The sequence below is a fragment of the Schistocerca nitens genome, chromosome 5 (assembly GCF_023898315.1).
Source record: "Schistocerca nitens isolate TAMUIC-IGC-003100 chromosome 5, iqSchNite1.1, whole genome shotgun sequence".
NCBI lineage: Eukaryota > Metazoa > Arthropoda > Insecta > Orthoptera > Acrididae > Schistocerca > Schistocerca nitens.
In genome coordinates this window covers 147,022,703-147,040,869 of record NC_064618.1, presented here as the reverse complement: position 1 = coordinate 147,040,869, position 18,167 = coordinate 147,022,703, and the positions used below count along the sequence as shown (strand labels likewise).

General features: G+C 42.7%; 1 protein-coding gene across 1 annotated transcript in view; it reads right to left on the bottom strand.

Moving 5' to 3' along the window:
- Positions 1–532: 532 nt before the first annotated feature.
- The window catches only part of LOC126260313 (uncharacterized), a 425,568-nt gene continuing 407,933 nt past the window's right edge, over positions 533–18,167 (bottom strand). Inside the window, exons 4-5 of the mRNA XM_049957638.1 lie at positions 8,972–9,255; positions 533–4,019 (exon numbers count right to left, since the gene is read on the bottom strand). Coding sequence (XP_049813595.1) covers positions 3,530–4,019; positions 8,972–9,255 — 774 coding nt within the window. The 3' untranslated portion in view covers positions 533–3,529. The remainder of the gene's footprint in view (positions 4,020–8,971; positions 9,256–18,167) is intronic.

The window sequence follows — 18,167 nt, the reverse complement described above, 5'->3', positions numbered from 1 at the left end:
TGACTTCTCTCCACCCCCGCTCCCCTCTCCCCCACAAGGTAGGTGTTTTTCTCCAAACACGCATACGTAAAGTAATCTTGAAGTAATTACCAAAACTATCAGTTTCAGTAGATTAATGGTAGCCATAATTTGTTTTTTTGTATACTTTACTGGAGTGGTTGTTTCTGGCTGGTAATGTATAACTTGACTTGTTCCATGTCCCTGAAGTCTTTCCTACATGAAGGGATTTAGGGGCCATGATGACTTATAAAAACTTCATCTTGGAGATTAGTAGTTGGCTGTTCCACATATTTCCACACATCTGTATCAATCCAAAACTTGACATTATCAAATCAGTGTCCATCCGTCAAAAATAGTTTGTACATATCATGATAATTCTAAGTGCCTGTCTGCAACTTAACGTGTCATCTGTATGGTAAGTAGCAATACATCTTTTCCTTATATTTTTGATATTCCAACCTGGAGTTTCCATTATTTGAAGTAATAACAAAGGTATAAGTGAACAAATGAAACACACTTTCTCTTACTTTAATTTATATGTATTTTTATGAAATTTGACTGTTTAATTACAAAAATCAACAATAAAGAATAACAATATTTGCAGATGATTAAATCTCAGTGCACTGAATAAAAACTACAAAGTATGACTCAACATATTTTGTTGTCCTCATAACAACCGTGGAATTAAAGAAAATATGCTGTAGACATGGTTGAAATACTCTTGACTGTATTCCCACTAGCTATTTCGTTCCATGTCTTATGGTAATGATCATCATATAAAATGCATATACATTGATTTTCATTTTTCAGTGTGGATAGGACTAACAGCAATATTTTCAGTTTTGTGGTAAAGTGTGTCCAGTGTAAGCATGTGAGTTGCGGAGGTGTGGTGTGTGTATTTGAAAGCATGTGCTTTGAAATTGGGTGCAACAAAATCATAATAAATAATTAAAAATTCACATATGAGCAAATACACAATGTGTGAAATATTTTTATGCTATCTGATGCATATTTATTTAACCTCTCAAGTCATCTTGGATGTTTCTTTATTTGAGGAAAGGAAACTATGACAAACACTGCCTCAATTTTATTGCTGCACCATGAAAAGAGAGAATTGCATTAACTCTTTCACCAAGAGCTTAAATTGAACAATTTTAGTGAAGTGTATGAATGAATGAGTGAATGAAAATCAGAATTACACTCACATTATCTTGAAATGAGATTGTAAGAGTCTATAATTTACAGTGAATGATTCTAGCAACTGCTGCAAACTGAAATACTTTGCAGATAAACCTTTCTGAAACAATGGGACACAGAAGACACTTAACTGATTATCAGTAATGCATAAATAACTCCTTTAATCCGATCATGTGAATCTTGTTATACTCATTCTTTTGACTAGGTCATACCACTGAATTGCTGCACAAAATGTTTTTGCATTTCCTTTCATTTTGTTTTGCAATGGTTCTGGATTGAAATGAAGAAAGATACTATCATTGTTTTGAGAGTCCTGTGGGCCAGTTGCTGTGAAGGTTGATATTATGTGATTGAAGTTTGCAGCTATTAATGCATGCGGAGTAATTTACTTTGCTTAGTCAGAGAATAATAACCTTCTAATGCGTTTATATATTGCTTGATATGAGGGAAAAGTAAAAAAAAAATTGAAGGAGCTTTATTTAAATCTTATCAGGTCATTCTGGTTTCCCCTATTGCATTTTCTATAAAACCACTCCAGGAAAATGCCAACTGGATTAATTCAGTAACCTAAATGCCATTTCTTCATTCACTCCATTCCTGCATGCCAGAGTCACTTAGAAAGTGAGCTGATGATCAATTTCAGTTACAGTGTCCTCGCTTTCCTCACACAAAATAAATGTTGTGTTCATAATATGATCCATTCTGGGGCTTTTGTTTCTACTGTGACTGTTGATATTTTGTACAGTGCAGTTCCATCGCTTGATTTTCGATTTACATATGCCATGCGGTGCCTAATGCACAGAATCTTTGGAGAAAATCTAATGTATCCAGTTTGATTCTCTTCTGAAACATTCTCATATGTACAAAAAAGAAAACTATAAATGTGTATATTTCATAAGTTTTTGAGCCATCATCTAAATGGAGAGCATCTTACCCTGACAAAAGTTCTGTCACTTTACTGAGAATAAGAAATACATGACTAATGTTGATGAATAAAATATAAATAGCATTCCATATCTTGAGCATTTTAATTCCACAAAAAATGAGTGAAAAAAATTGCTGGTGAATGAAGGTGATTTGTGGAACATGCTCACTGTTGTTTTCAGTGCTCATAAAAGAACATAGAGGACCACTCTAGTGCTTGGAGTACAGAAATGGTGAAATGCTGCTAAAATTTCAGGCTGAGACTTGTCTCCTGCTCGTCACTTCAATAGCCTCAAATGCTCTTTGCATACTAATCTTTATACAGGGTGTCTGACTCATAATGCCATAATTTCACTGTGATCTAGGATCAAAAGTAATAAAGGTACGGATATGCAACTCTCACATAACTCGGAGGGTCTTAAAAGATTATTTTATGGTTGGTTTGTTTAAAGTCTGCTCTTTAGGATAAATCAGGTTCGTGTGTTACTAGAACAATATTCATGAGGAGAACAAACATGTTGTGGTGTGATATGCTTGATTTCATCCACGGGTTTGGTACAAAAGAAGTTTCATCACATGCACCACAAATCAACAACAGATAGAATGGATAAAAGCATGGCATAGACGCTTGTGGCCACTGGAGCCATGTATAAACCATGCAAGGAAGACAATGGGTGTATAGGCAGGTAATTGCACCACAGTCACCTGCAGAGAATACATCAGCATTAGTGGACCTAGAAAGACTACTCAAATGGGCTTGCACACATGCAATTCTGGTCTGAGCAGAATAGTATCCCACAACACTGACCACTGAAAGATGAAATTTCTGCAGGACAACAAATAGGGATGGTGGATCTTATACTGCAGCCAACATGTTCCTGAAGTGTAATGTCTCAGAGTACCTTCTTTTAGGCTACACTAGGGTATGTGTTTTTTCCAGTAAAGCTCACGGCATTGAAGATGTGAACCAAGTTTCAAATAGCTGACAACATCTGTACCATCACTTTAGGATTGTTAGCACGGGCTGAGGAAAAAACTGAGTAGGGCTGCAGACAGGCTTTTCTATGTGCCATTAAGGAGGCCCATATTGAAACTGTACAGTTGTTGGAAAACTTTTGATCTGTATCAGTTGTGTGAGAGGGTTATGTGCCTACATCTTTATTAATTTGACTCTTCAGCGTAATGAATTTATGGCATTATGACTTGCACACTCTGTACAGTGTGTTTCAGGTACAACAGTTGTCAAACTCAAGTCTGGCAAGACAGAGCACCATTCATGCAAGTAAATTGTCCACTGTAACATTGCCTGCACCTGGAGGAAAATCTGTCCATCGGACGTGTGATGGCGACTGCCCACTACGTGCAGTGGACACTGTGGCAGTTGTGACGGTGCCGTCAGAGTGGGTACTCAGCTGAGTGCGAGTAGAGGCTCGTAGGTGTCCTTCTGGTAGCTGGGCGCTTCCGCCGGAGTCTTCTTGCGGCCCGGCTTACCGTCCTTGTCAGCGTGCCGCTGGACTGTGCCCTTGCCCTTGGCTGGCTTTAGGGGCTTCTTCTTGATTTTCTGGGGTGCAGACACTGCAGAGGACGCCGATGTAGGTGTGGACGCTGGCTCACTGTCCAGCAGCGCCAGCTGCTCAATGATATTCTTGGGCCGGCCTGCAGAAGCTGCTCCTGTCGCGTTCTTGTTGGCGTAGACGACAACGTACTGCGAATAGGATGACTTGGTGGGGGTGTTGATGTCTGCAAAGTCGCGGAAGTTGGCAAAGAAGTCGTGGTGGTGTGGCTGGGGGCGTGGGTTGTAGTAGGAGGGCCGGCCGTGACCGTTGCTGTAGTAGGAACTGCCCAGGAGGCCCACGTCCCCACTGCCACCACCACCGAACACTCCGCGGTCATCATCGCTGCAACAAAAAAGTCTAAATCACCCATTGCCACTGCAAGTCAATGCCACGAGCTGAACACAGGACTGCATTGAGCTTGTGGTGAGACTGATGTGTGCAAGGCACAAGGTACAAAAACTGACCAGAAAGAGAAAAGAAAAAAACCAGAAAGGGCGGTTCAGGAATTAACTGGGAGTGGTGCATAAGTTCACCTAATCCTCGTGCTCCTATCTTCAGCCTATGAGGAGACGCGTTTCCTCCAGCCTATCACTGTAAATGCACGCTGTTATCAGGGTGTCATTTCTACAGTCATTTCGCCCATGTAGCATATAAAGAAATGACTGCTCCAAACAAATGTCTGGCTGTAACATGGTTTATGTAGCAACAGTGTTTGGTTCACATACATGCCGCCTACGCAGTTCACTCATTTTCAGCAGTGGAGTTCTTGCTGCTACTTTACTATGGTATTGTGGGACCTCGAACGTTGGCTGGCTGTTTCTGAACAAAATACACTATTTGATCGAAGGATTTCGATGTTTCGCGTTTGTTACCTATTGAGGACTGCAGCGTCACTAAACTAGAGTGCTTCAAAGTATTTGACAGAATAAGTAGGGGAAAAAACACCAAGTTTTGAAACAACTGGAGACGCTGACAGAGAAACAAGCAAACTAACTCGACGAAGAAAGAAAATAAGCAATTGCTATTTCGGTGCAGCGCAATTTTTTTTCGTGTATGCCTGTTACCAGCAGATGCGCTCACATATCATAATCAGATTCAGCTTTACTAAAAGCCTACTACGCTGTACGTGTAAAGCCACTACGTGTCTGTGTTGTACAGCATTTAAATGAGACTGTCGTGTCTTCAAGGGTCTCGGAAGCTGTAAGATATGCCTGATGCTCAGCGGCTAAAATGCATTGGGATTGTATAGAAGTATGGATTAAACAGTTTGAGGATTGTACAACCATTATATTCATTACGTTGAATCGTAATATCGAAGACATACTAAACAATAAAAGCATTTTCACAAATAGGATGCGGTTCGAAAGTCAGAATAGATAGCTTTTTCTGAGAGTAATTATTGTTCCACATTTCTCATTGTGTTCTTCAAATTGATAAATATTTTTTACCACACACATTTAAAAGTAGCCCATTCACGATATAATCTATTTTAAAATTTCTCCCAAATCCATCCAATTGTTTTAGCTTGAAGGTGTAAGAAACATGCTTACACACAAAATTTCACGTTTATAATATATATGGGATATGTAAGGGCTTCTCAGCGGAACTTCTGCACCCTACTCGAAACAACAACGGCAACGTGTGGGCGCACACTGAGGGAGTATAATGAATAATGTAAGTTGGATGCCATGTCACACAACCATCTGCGAATAATAATTTGACACTTGTTTGTACGGTACGTCAGCACGGATGGTTACACCTTAGCGGAGCAATTTGTTGAAAAACCACACCTTCCGTGTTCCACCAGGTGCATAACATAATTTTTGGATGCATGGAAGTCTTTGTTTGTATGGGGAGTTCCTGCTCTGTTTGGGCTCCACCACTCTTTTCGTTTCCTTATGGTAGCATAAAGGTACCACTTCTCGTCGCCAGTAATGATACAGGATAGGAATGATCAGTGTTGCTCATGAGTCAAGTGATGAGGAACAAGAAGAGATGCACATATGGTCACCCACTGATTTTTGTGATTTTGGCTTAGAGCATGTGATACTCGATTTTTGAATCTTCCTCATTGCATGCAAATGTGGCACGATGGTGGGATGATCGCAGTTAATCGCATTTGCCAGTTCTCGAGTACACTGATGTGGATGGTTGTCGATTAACGCTTTTAAATGATCTTCTCAAACCCCAAAGGTCTTCCTGAATGTGGAGAATAATGTCAAAATCACAGCCCTTAAAATGAAAAACAGGTTTTTTCTTGCTGCACTGCGTCCAATGGCATTACCCCCCGCAAGGCGCAAATGTTTCTGCCTGCCTCATGTGCTGTCAACCATCTTCCAAACTCAAACTGGAAATGTTCCAATTTATCCAACTAGCACTATTTTGTAGCACCCACAGCTCCACCCACTAGCATCCAGAGCTCGTGTCTGGTCTAGCGTTGTCATGCTGCAGGAGAGGGCGCGCCTTATGTGGAGAAACTCTTCGAATCCGAAACTCGATTACTGCCCACTGTTTCTCACACACCGAGATAGTTATGTTACACAGTGCCATGTTCGGAGTCCTTTAGCGGCAGAGGGCTGCAAATATGTAGACAAGAAGAATTAACACATAGAATTTTAAAAGCGTTTCTTTTATTTAAAAAGTCCATGATGTTCTTCGAAGAAATAGTAAAGAACTGTGGCCCGGTGACATGCCACATTGTCGTCCATAAAATTTCCGCCGTTGTTTGGGAACATGATGTCCTTGAATGACTGCAAATGACATCCGGAGGACCCAGTCCATTCGATGTAAACACAGCCCACACCATTACGGAGCCTCCACCAGCTTGAACAGCGGCTTGTTGATTACTTGAGTCCATCGCTTTGTGTGGTCTGCGCCACACACGAACCCTACCATCAGCTCTTATCAACCGAAATCTGGACTCATCTGACCAGGCCACAATTTTCCAGTCGTCTAGGGTCCAAACGATGCGGTCACAAGCTCAGGAGAGGCACTGCAAGTGATGATGTGCTGTTAGCAAAGGCACTCTCATTAGTTGTCTGCTGCCATAGCCCATTAACGTCAAATACCGCCGTACTGTTCTAACGAATATATTCACCTTACGTCCCACATCGATTTCTGCGGTTATTTCACGCACTATTGCTTGTCTGTTAGCACTGACAACTCTACTTACGCGTCACTGCTGCCGGTCGTTAAGTGAAGGCTGTCGGCCACTGCGTTGTCCGTGGTGAGAAGTAACGCCTTTTTGTATTCTTGTCATACTCCTGTCTCCTGTCACTGTGGATCTTAGAATAGTGAATTCCCTAATGATTTCCGAAATGGAATGTCCCCTGCGTTTAGCTCCAACCACCATCCTGCATTCAAAGTCCGTTATTTTCCCCCTGTGCCCATAATCACGTCGGAAACCTATGCACATGAATCTTCTGGTTACAGTTGACAGCTCCGCCAGTGGACTGCCGTTTTAGATCTTGTGCACGTGATACTACCGCCATCTCTATATGTGCTTATGGTATCCAATGACTTTTATCGCCTTAGTGTATATCGCAACCTCTCAATCTCACCCCTACATGTTCAATATTATTGCGCATCAGGCAATATTATCCAATATTGTTCATCGCCTAGGAGCTAGGGCTTCCACACACGAGAGACTCATAAGCTCAGTATATACAGGGTGGCGCACGAAATGTGTTACCATTTTCTTTTTGAATATAAACTTTATTGTCAATACAATCTGAAAGGAACATATACTACAATGAAGAGCCATACATGGAGATTTGTTCTAACTCAGCACATGCCCAATATGTCCACCATTTCGTTTCCTAACTTCCTTCAAACGAACACTGAAGTAAGTGATTACCCTACGAGCACATGTCTTCCGTAATTTCACTGCAAGCTTGAAGAATAAGTCTTCTGAGCTCCATTAAATCACGTGGACCTTACGGGAAAATTTTTTCCTTTAGGTACCCCAAAGAAAAAAGTCAAGTGGGTTGAGGTCTGGAATATTGGGGGTCCAATTTTGTCCGTCATTGAAGCGACCTGGAAACCCGAGTGAAATGATCCTTGTCGAAATGCTCGTGTAAAAACTTCAACACCGTGTGTGTAGTATGTGGCCTTGCTCCATCTTGCATGAACCATTGCGTGTTGAAGGGCAAGGCAGTAGCAAGAAGCTGTGGAATGAAGCTATTGCGAAGCATGCTCAAATAGCGCTCGCTGTTCACAGTTTTTTCAAAGAAAAAGGGTCCAATAAGTTGCTGCCCACACTGTAATCCTCGGAGCATAATGTTGTCGTTTATGAAGCACTTGTGGGTTTTCAGTGGCCCAAAAGCATACATTTTGTTTGTTAACCACACCGTCTAAATGAAAATGCGCATCGTCTGAAAACCAAACGTTGTTGAGAGTTTCTTCCCTATCCTCCGCCCACTGAGCAAACAGTAGTCTCTGCTGCTTGTGTACTTCAGTGAGCTTCTGTGCACAGGTCATCTTGTATGGGTACATATGGAGGCCACTTTTAAGAATGCGTTGAACGGAGCGTCTGGATATTCCCAGTTGCACCGCTGCCTTTCTACACGATTTCCCGGGACTTCTCTGTACAGCAACTCGTACCGCTTCAATATTCTCCGGCGAACAAACAGGCTTAGGCCGAGGTCGCTTCGCTTCCAATACTGTTCCTTCCTGTACAAATTAATCGTACAACCTGTGGATGGTCTTCTTGCAAGGGACCCATCGTGTGTTAAACTATTGTCGAAAACGCGTCTGAGTCACAACAAGGCTTTTCGTTTCATGAAAAAGTAACACAATTGCTGTGTCGTCAGTCTTCCATTGTCAACCATTGCTGCTTACTAGTCTCCTAGCGGTAGTATCGTGAATTACACGTCATTTCGTAACTCATTTGTCTTTCCAAGCTCTGCTGGTACTGCTGTAGAGATCCCAGCGGGATATCTAATGTGTCTCGTAAATTGTGAAAGAAACAATTGGTTCAAATGGCTCTGAGAACTATGGGACTTAACATCTATAGTCATCAGTCCCCTAGAACTTAGAACTACTTAAACCTAACTAACCTAAGGACATCACACAACACCCAGTCATCACGAGGCAGAGAAAATCCCTGACCCCGCCGGGAATCGAACCCGGGAACCCGGGCGTGGGAAGCGAGAACGCTACCGCACGACCACGAGCTGCGGACGAAACAATTGGTAACACATTTCGTGCGCTACCCTGTAATAACCTTGTACTGACTGTTTGGCAACACTGTTCAATGTGTGAGAGACACATTGTAGGCGAGCTGGGGTACTGACTTGTTGTAGAAGGTGCCGCCGCGGATGACGCCGAAGTTTCCGGAGCCGAGCAGGTTGGAGGCGGGCGCCGCGCCCGCTGCCGCCGCCGTGGGTCCGGCCCCCACGCCGACGCCAGGCCCGGGGCCAGAGGCGGGCCCTGTGGCCGTGGCGCGCAGGTAACCCGCGCCGAACGCGGTCGGCGGCTGCTGCTGCTGGTGGTGGGCGTGCGCGTGCGGGTGGTAGCCCAGGAAGCTGTTGTGCTGCGGCCGCAGCAGCGACGACGGCCGCTGGCTGTGCGCCGGCTCCTGCGGAAATTAGGTTAGGTCGGGTAAAGCTATCACAACCGAATGAAACCGTTTACAAACTGTCTCTACTGCGCATTAGACTTAGAGAAAGCTTTTGACAACGTTAACTGGAATACTCTCTTTCAAATTCTGAAGGTGGCAGGGGTAAAATACAGGGAGCGAAAGGCTATTTACAATTTGTACAGAAACCAGATGGCAGTTATAAGAGTCGAGGGGCATGAAAGGGAAGCAGTGGTTGGGAAAGGAGTGAGACAGGGTTGTAGCCTCTCCCCGATGTTATTCAATCTGTATATTGAGCAAGCAGTAAAGGAAACAGAAAAATTTGGAGTAGGTATTAAAATTCATGGAGAAGAAGTAAAAACTTTGAGGTTCGCCGATGACATTGTAATTCTGTCAGAGACAGCAAAGGACTTGGAAGAGCAGTTGAACGGAATGGACAGTGTCTTGAAAGGAGGATATAAGATGAACATCAACAAAAGCAAAACGAGGATAATGGAATGTAGTCAAATTAAATCGGGTGATGCTGAGGGGTATTAGATTAGGAAATGAGACACTTAAAGTAGTAAAGGAGTTTTGCTATTTAGGGAGTAAAATAACTGATGATGGTCGAAGTAGAGAGGATATAAAATGTAGACTGGCAATGGCAAGGAAATCGTTTCTGAAGAAGAGAAATTTGTTAACATCGAGTATAGATTTAAGTGTCAGGAAGTCGTTTCTGAAAGTATTTGTATGGAGTGTAGCCATGTATGGAAGTGAAACATGGACGATAACCAGTTTGGACAAGAAGAGAATAGAAGCTTTCGAAATGTGGTGCTACAGAAGAATGCTGAAGATAAGGTGGGTAGATCACGTAACTAATGAGGAGGTATTGAATAGGATTGAGGAGAAGAGAAGTTTGTGGCACAACTTGACTAGAAGAAGGGATCGGTTGGTAGGACATGTTTTGAGGCATCAAGGGACAAATTTAGCATTGCAGGGCAGCGTGGAGGGTAAAAATCGTAGAGGGAGACCAAGAGATCAATACACTAAGCAGATTCAGAAGGATGTAGGTTGCAGTAGGTACTGGGAGATGAAGAAGCTTGCACAGGATAGAGTAGCATGGAGAGCTGCATCAAACCAGTTTCAGGACTAAAGACCACAACAACAACAACTACTACTGCGCGTGCGCAGCTTCGCGTTCGTTTGTTTCGACCGTCAGGAACCTTTGGGTTTACTCGGATGCATACTTCGAGTGTTCCGTTGTTTCACCACCTGTAGCGCTAGGTGATTTCTTTGCTCTCTTCGCGTTGCTCAGATATTTCTTGTCTAAATAATGAAGCAGTGCATCTGGTACACTGTCTCTATTGCGCATGCGCAGCTTCGCGTTCGTTTGTTTTGACTGTCAGGAGCCTTTGGGTTTACTCGAATGACGTAACGTTAGCGACAGCCCCGGACGGTGCACAAGTCCCACCCAATCACCACCCTCCACACCAATCCATATCCTAAGCTCCGCCCATGGTCTGCCGCATGTTACAACATCAAAGTTGTTCCTATCACAGATATGCCAGTCATAACAAGGGAGAAAATCAGCAGTTAGTACGAAATACAGTTTTTCCGGTACCATTGTGAAAAGAATTAGAAATATGTTCATTGAATATGCGAGTTGAAAATCATCAATAAGAATGAAAAATAAAAATGGTATCCACACTGTCTTTTTTATTTCATGAGCTTTCATCTGCACTATATCAAACATCTGATATTTGTTAACTGCAGTGAGCGCAAATTTCCGTCACCTCGCGTAATGTAACAAATTCTGTTGGGAAACATTAATTGGTAGTATCGCCAAGGATGCTGTCCATTATCTCGGTTGTCTAAAGTCAATGTTGTGCATAAACAAGGCAAAGTCGATGTCTTGGTTTGTTTCTGATTACCTCATTAAGACTAAAGAATATGAGTGGGATAATGTAGAAATGCGTAATGCAAGCAGTCAGATATTTATACAGCGACATTCTTCATTAATATTTGCCTGTGTAATGGGTAAATTTTTACTTGTGAACTCTTATGACTGCTTGCTTATAGCAGACACGAGATTACTTTGAGTTCTTCTTCAGTGTTTGAGAGCTTTAGAGCTGCCTATTGTTAAACATATGTACATAATTTCGTCAGTGTCATTCCAACACATCTTATTGTACTTTAATGTCTGTTAGATATCATTTTTGACAGCAGTTGACCACAGCAGTCAAGATTAGGTACCTTGTGTATGATAACTTTATTGAGAGTGCATATCTATGTTTCATTTTGACAGTATTACACTAACTGCTAAGAAGTACTAACAGCACAACACTGCTAGTATGAACAACCGCGGTTAAACCGGTAAAAAAAAACGACGAACAAAAACACGACAGCGACGAGGACTACCAAAGATCATATTGATGTGCTCTTGAATGGTGTGCCGGGGCGGGGGGGGGGGGGTAGGTGTGGAGGGGGGTAAATGGGCGGGGCTTGTGCGAATGTCCGGGGCTGTCGCTAACGTTTCGTATCACAACCGAATGAAACCGTTTTCAAACTGTCTCTACTGCGCATGCACAGCTTCGCGTTCGTTTGTTTCGACCGTCAGGAGCCTTTGGGTTTACTCGGATGCATACTTCAAGTGTTTCGTTGTTTCACCACCTGTAGAGCTAGTTGATTTCTTTGCTCTCTTCGCGTTGCTCTGATATTTCTTGTCTAAATAATGAAACAGTACATCTGGTACATTTTTTTTCATGCTTAGCTTTAAGCGTTTCGAGAATTTATGCTCATTGTCGAATGCAAATATTTACATAAATATTTTGTGTGCTGTTTATTTGTGTGTTGCGGCTCTCTTGCACAGGGCAGTTTCGTGATTTTGAGATTGTAAGGTACCATTCTCTGCCTCCCAGAGATGTCGTGTGACGAGGGACTCCCGTCGGGTAGACCGCTCGCCTGGTGCAAGTCTTTCGATTTGACGCCACTTCGGCGACTTGCGCGTCGATGGGGATGAAATGATGATTCGACAACACAACACCCAGTCCCTTAGTGGAGAAAAATCTCCGAGCCAGCCGGGAATCGAACCCGGGCCCTTTGGATTGACAGTGTCGCGCCGACCACATTTTTTTTTTTTTTTTTTTTAGATCTCATTTTGTTCGTTATCGTTCGTTGCATCTGCTCGGGGCGGATGTCACAAGACATCCGTTTCAGTTCGTCGTTGATCCATTAATTCAGTTTTTTTTTTATTATAGAGGGCAGCTAACTCTCTGACCGAACACGCTGAGTTACCGTGCCGTAAAGAAAGTATAATTTTCACTCGAGGGAAGACTTGAACCAAGGACCTCTCGTTCCGCAGCTAATCGCGCTAACCACGGGACCACGGCGCTCCTGGACCACTCAGCTACCGGGGGTGGACTACATTATACAGAAAAACACACATACAATGTGAAATTTCATAAACTGAATGAGTGATGGTTTGCATGTGTGTGGTTTTCTGCACAATGGAGGAGGTATAGTATCTTATCACCCCTAAAAGAGGACTACAGTGCAAGACAGTCAGCACAACACACAAAATACTAATGTAAATATTTGATCATGACAAAGAGAAATTCTCGAAACGCGTAGTGCTAACAAGGGAACCTCCCCATCGCACCCCCCTCAGATTTAGTTATAATGTGGCACAGTGGATAGGCCTTGAAAAACTGAACACAGATCAATCGAGAAAACAGGAAGAAGTTATGTGGAACCGTGAAAAAAAATTAGTTAAATATACAAACTGAGTAGTCCATATGCAAGATAGGCAATATCAATGCGAATGCGAGCTAAGCAGAACTGTGGTCCCGTGGTTAGCGTGAGTAGCTGCAGAACGAGAGGTCCTGGGTTCAAGTCTTCCCTCGACTGAGAATTTTACTTTCTTTATTTTCGCAAAGTTATGATCTATCCGTTCGTTCATTGACGTTTCTGTTCAGTGCAATAAGTTTAGTGTCTGTATTTTGCGACCGCACCGCAAAACCGTGCGATTAGTAGACGAAAGGACGTGCATCTCCAATGGGAACCGAAAACATTTGATCGCAAGGTCATAGGTCAACCGATTCCTCCACGGGAAAACACGTCTGATATATTCTATACGACCCTGGTGACGGCATGTGCGTCACATGACAGGAATATGTTGTCGACCCACCTAACTTGTACACTTAGCGAATGGGTAAAAAGATTCCTCTACCTTGCCCGATTTAGGTTTTCTTGTAGATGTGATAATCACTCCCAAAATAGTGATGAAAACATAAGAGTTTGTCACATAAACTGAAAATAAAAAATTAAACTTTTCACTCGAAGAAAGACTTGAACCTAGGTCCTCTCGTTCCGTAGCTGCTCTCGCTAACCACAGGACCACGGCACACCTGGCCTCCCAGTGTCCTTGATGTTACCTATCTTCGCATGGACTACTCAGTTTGTATATTTTACTAATTTTTTTCATAGTTCCACACAACTTCTTCCTGTTTTCTCGATTGATCTGTGTTCAGTTTTTCAAGGTCTATCCACTGTGCCAACTTATAACTAAATCTGAGAGGGGTGCGATGGGGAGGTTCCCTTGTAAGTATCAAAAAATACGTAAATGGTGCAGTTGAATGAATGGCAGTTGCATGCTTTCCATCGATTATGATGAATGAAATTGAGTTCAACATTTCCGCTTCCCACTTGCGATCGGCACTTCTTGGAGAAGCGAGTCAGTGAAACAAAATGTTAACTGAAGACGTTCTTAATTATTCATGACTCCACTTTCCTAATCAACGTGTACCGGGCGCCGTGTGCTACCTATGAGCGCAGAACAGGGGGTTCTGCGCTCATAGGCAGCACACCGCGTCTGGTAGGCGCGGCGCTCGAGGACCACAGCACAGCTACGACACCTGAGGTTGGTCTGAAACCGGTCGTGTGAAAATAAAGTAATTTACAACTGAAGCGGTATTTTAAACCTCTGCTATGAGGCTCAGTTGCGGATGTTCTGCCAATAGGGTTGTTTGGAATGATGACAGTTCATCACTATTTCCAGTTCTTCAGTATACTGACGTGGATCATTGTGGATTAATGCATTTAAACGATCTTCATCAAATCCAGTAGGTCGTTCCAAATATGGAAGTTCACCCATGTCAAAACGATCCTCCTTAAAACAAGAAAAAACTATTTTTTTTGCTGTGCTCTGTCCAGCGGCATTATCCCTCCACACGGGGCAAATGTTTCTGGTTGCCTCCGCTGCAGTCACCCCTCTACTGAACACTAAACGGAGAATATATCAGAAATGTTCCGATTTCTCCATTTTCCAACGACCACAGCTCCACTCCCTACCTCCAAATGATAAGACAATATGTATACTTGAATAGCAACAGTGAACTACAAATGACAATCGATAAATAAACCCTTAGTAACCAAAATACCAACACGCAAAACAAAAACGCTGCGAACTTATGCACCAAACCAATACAGTTGAAGCAGGCAAAACAGGAAGAGATCATAGCTTCCTTGGATCACACTCACTGCAGGAGGTAGGCCTGGTCTTTAATCAGAAAGCTGGACAACACCAAACACCACCATCTGACAAAGTGGTGGTTGTTGGGATGTTTAAGGGGGACTAAACAGCTAAGGTCATCAGTCCCCCACATCTGACAAAAACGTGGCATGAATTTATTTATTTATTTATTTATTTATTTAACCTGGCAAGATTAGGGCCATCAGGCCCTCTCTTACATCTAACCAGGCATTCTACTTATTTTACATTCATATGTTTTAGTAGGCATGTTAAACTACATCTAGTACAAAAAGTGAAATAAACAATTTGAAAGATACACCTGGAAAAATACATACATATAGAGTTTATATTCTTAGATCACAAGTACTGTTATAATTAGACATTATTGAACAGACAGATTTGAGATAGGAGTGCTGGCAGCAGGGAGTATGAATTTAAATAATACGGTCGATTACATGACCTCCACCTCCAAGTCAAGAAGAGATAAACACATCAAAAGAGAAGTTATACATCTCTTAAAAATAACGATACGGTCGGTTCCACGAACATCTGAGTTTTCGTCCCCATTTCAATTCGAAGACACCATAGAAGTTATAAATAACATGAAACCTAGGGAGGCAGCAGGCGTTGATCATATTTATCCTGAGTTTCTGTTGCATTTCTGAAGATAGTAACTGTTCTCGAATATATATGTAGTTAAAGGCTACCCAGCCACTGACCTTCGTCTGTGCGAATGCGCACAGGTTGCCTAAACTTTTACGGGAATCGTCACCTTAGTGTGCGCGAGTAAAGAGTGGATGGGCAAATATCTATTAGGTACATTACGTATGTAGATTTTGGACAGTTGGGAATGTCGGTCTCACGGGAAGCGTGCAAGGGGGTAAGTTCCTGCAATCGCGCTATTCATCTGTGTCCTCGGTGGCTCAGCTGGATGTCGGCACGGTAGCTCAGCGTGTTCGGTCAGAGAGCTGGTTTACCTCTGTAATAAAAAACTGAGTGGAAGGATCAACAAACGAACTTGAACGGATGTCATGTGACGTCCGCAACGACCAAACACAACGATCAACAACGAACAAAACGCAAAAAAAAAGATGGATAGAGCGTATGTCATGTAAGCAGGAGATCCCGGGTTCGAGTCCCGGTCGGGGCACACATTTTCAGCTGTCCCCATCGAGGTATATCAACAACACCTGTCGGCAGCTGAGGGTTTCAACTGATCATCATTTATTCTGTTGCATTTTCAACCTGTTACTGTCAAATGGCTGAACAGCTTCTTTTCAAATACGCCGGAGTCAGGCCATCTGTCACCTCTCTTCAAGAAAACTAAGATTATTATTGTACTAAAGCCAAGCAAAGGTCCATCCAAAGTTGAAAACTATATTCCCATTGCGCTTCTTAGAGACACGTTCAAGCTGTTATAGAGGCTCATTCACAGCAGTGTGCTCAGGTCGTCAACAAACACGACCCAAGAGCAAGGTGGGTTTAGACCAGGAAGGGGATGCCAGGAACAGGTGCAAGCAATTGCAACTCACATCGAAAACGGCTTTGAGAAACAGAGGAGAAACGTGGGGTACTTTTTAGATTCAACTGCAGCCTATGATACTGTCTGGCACGACGAACTCCTTCTCAAATTCACCAGTGTCATCCCACGTCGGAAACTAATCACTCTAATTGGTAACATGCTGAATAATAGATATTTCCAGATGTTCTCAGACAATTCTAAAAGCAAAGTTCACAAAATAAATGATGGTATGCCTCTAGGTTCTGGTTTGGCCCCGCTCCTTTTTAATTTATATACATACGACCTTCCTGTTCCACTTGGCTAGGCAATGCTCGCACTAAAATATTTGACACACAGCTCAATCAAACAATGTGCCTCATCACAGGATGAATGTGTCCCACAAAGACGCACTGGCTACCAGTACTTAGTAATATCCCACGATCATCCTTATGAAGGTCACGGTGATTGCTGGAACTTGTGGACAAGAATAAAAAATAACTCGGAACTACCAGTTCATTCAGAAATTTCACTATCAGAACTCCAGAGACTGACATGTAGAAACCCATCATGGCACACAGTAGGGTCTAATCATCCTTCAGGACAGCAACATCAACATGCAAGAAACCTTGAACAGTCAATGGGAAGACCAATCTTCCATAAACATCACCAGCTAATCTAAACTCTCCAGGAGCGACCAGCAGGTTTCCAACCATCCCGATGACGCTGGTGCATGCTGAATCGGATCAGAACTGACCGGGGCAGATCTGCTGCCCCAGTGGGTATGGAAGTCCTCCCCCGAACGTGACTGCAGTGAAGAGCAGCGAAGAGTACATCACATAATATTTGAATGTTCCCTCAGAGCTTTCAGAGGGACAGTGGAAGACCTTCACAGTTTGTCTGGAGAAGCTTTTGATTGGATTTACAATCTGGACTTATGTCTATGAAAACATTACGAATGTCAGATTTTGTGTATCTGTAAAGACATGTATGTATTTGTTGTAAATATCTGGCTATATTTCTCTGTCATCATACGAAAAATAATACATAATCACACTTAGTAGTGAAAACCGACATGTGGGAAAGTATTCGATGACAGAAGCAAAAATTTTCCAGTAAACATAGGTTCTAAAGTCAGCGAAAAAATTGCGACAATGTAGTTATGAGACGTCACTGACTTCATTGTGAAGTATTGTTCTCGTTAGAGTGAATGTGTTCAAAATGTAGACTCTTCGATCAATTCCCCAACTAATTCGATTCAGTTTTCACTCACCCCCTACCATAACAAGCAATACGAGGTGTGGCTAGAAAAAAACCGGACTAGTACTGGTGAAACAATAAAACGAATGCAATAAGGCTGAAAGTCGCGTGGCCTGTCACGTGACTCTCGCTCCGCCTACTGCTCGAGTTTCATCTGCCTCCTGCACTCAGTCTGCCCGTGGCGTCTGTTTTAAGTAGTTGACGTTTTGTCTGTGCGTCTGAAAATGCTGAGTGTACAGAAAGAACAGCATGTTAACATCAAATTTTGTTTCAAACTAGGAAAATCTGCAAGTGAAACGTTTGTAATGTTACAACAAGTGTACGACGATGATTGTTTATCGCGAACACAAGTGTTTGAGTGTTTTAAACGATTTAAAGATGGCCGCGAAGACACCAGTGATGACACTCGCACTGGCAGACCATTGTCAGCAAAAACTGATGCAAACATTGAAAAAATCGGTAAACTTGTTCGACACTTTCCTTGTCAACTCCTGTTAACTCAGACACTGCTCTGATTGTTAAAAGGCGATCTTGTCGAACAAGTTTACCGATTTTTTCAATGTTTGCATCAGTTTTTGCTGACAATGGTCTGCCAGTGCGAGTGTCATCACTGGTGTCTTCGCGGCCATCTTTAAATCGTTTAAA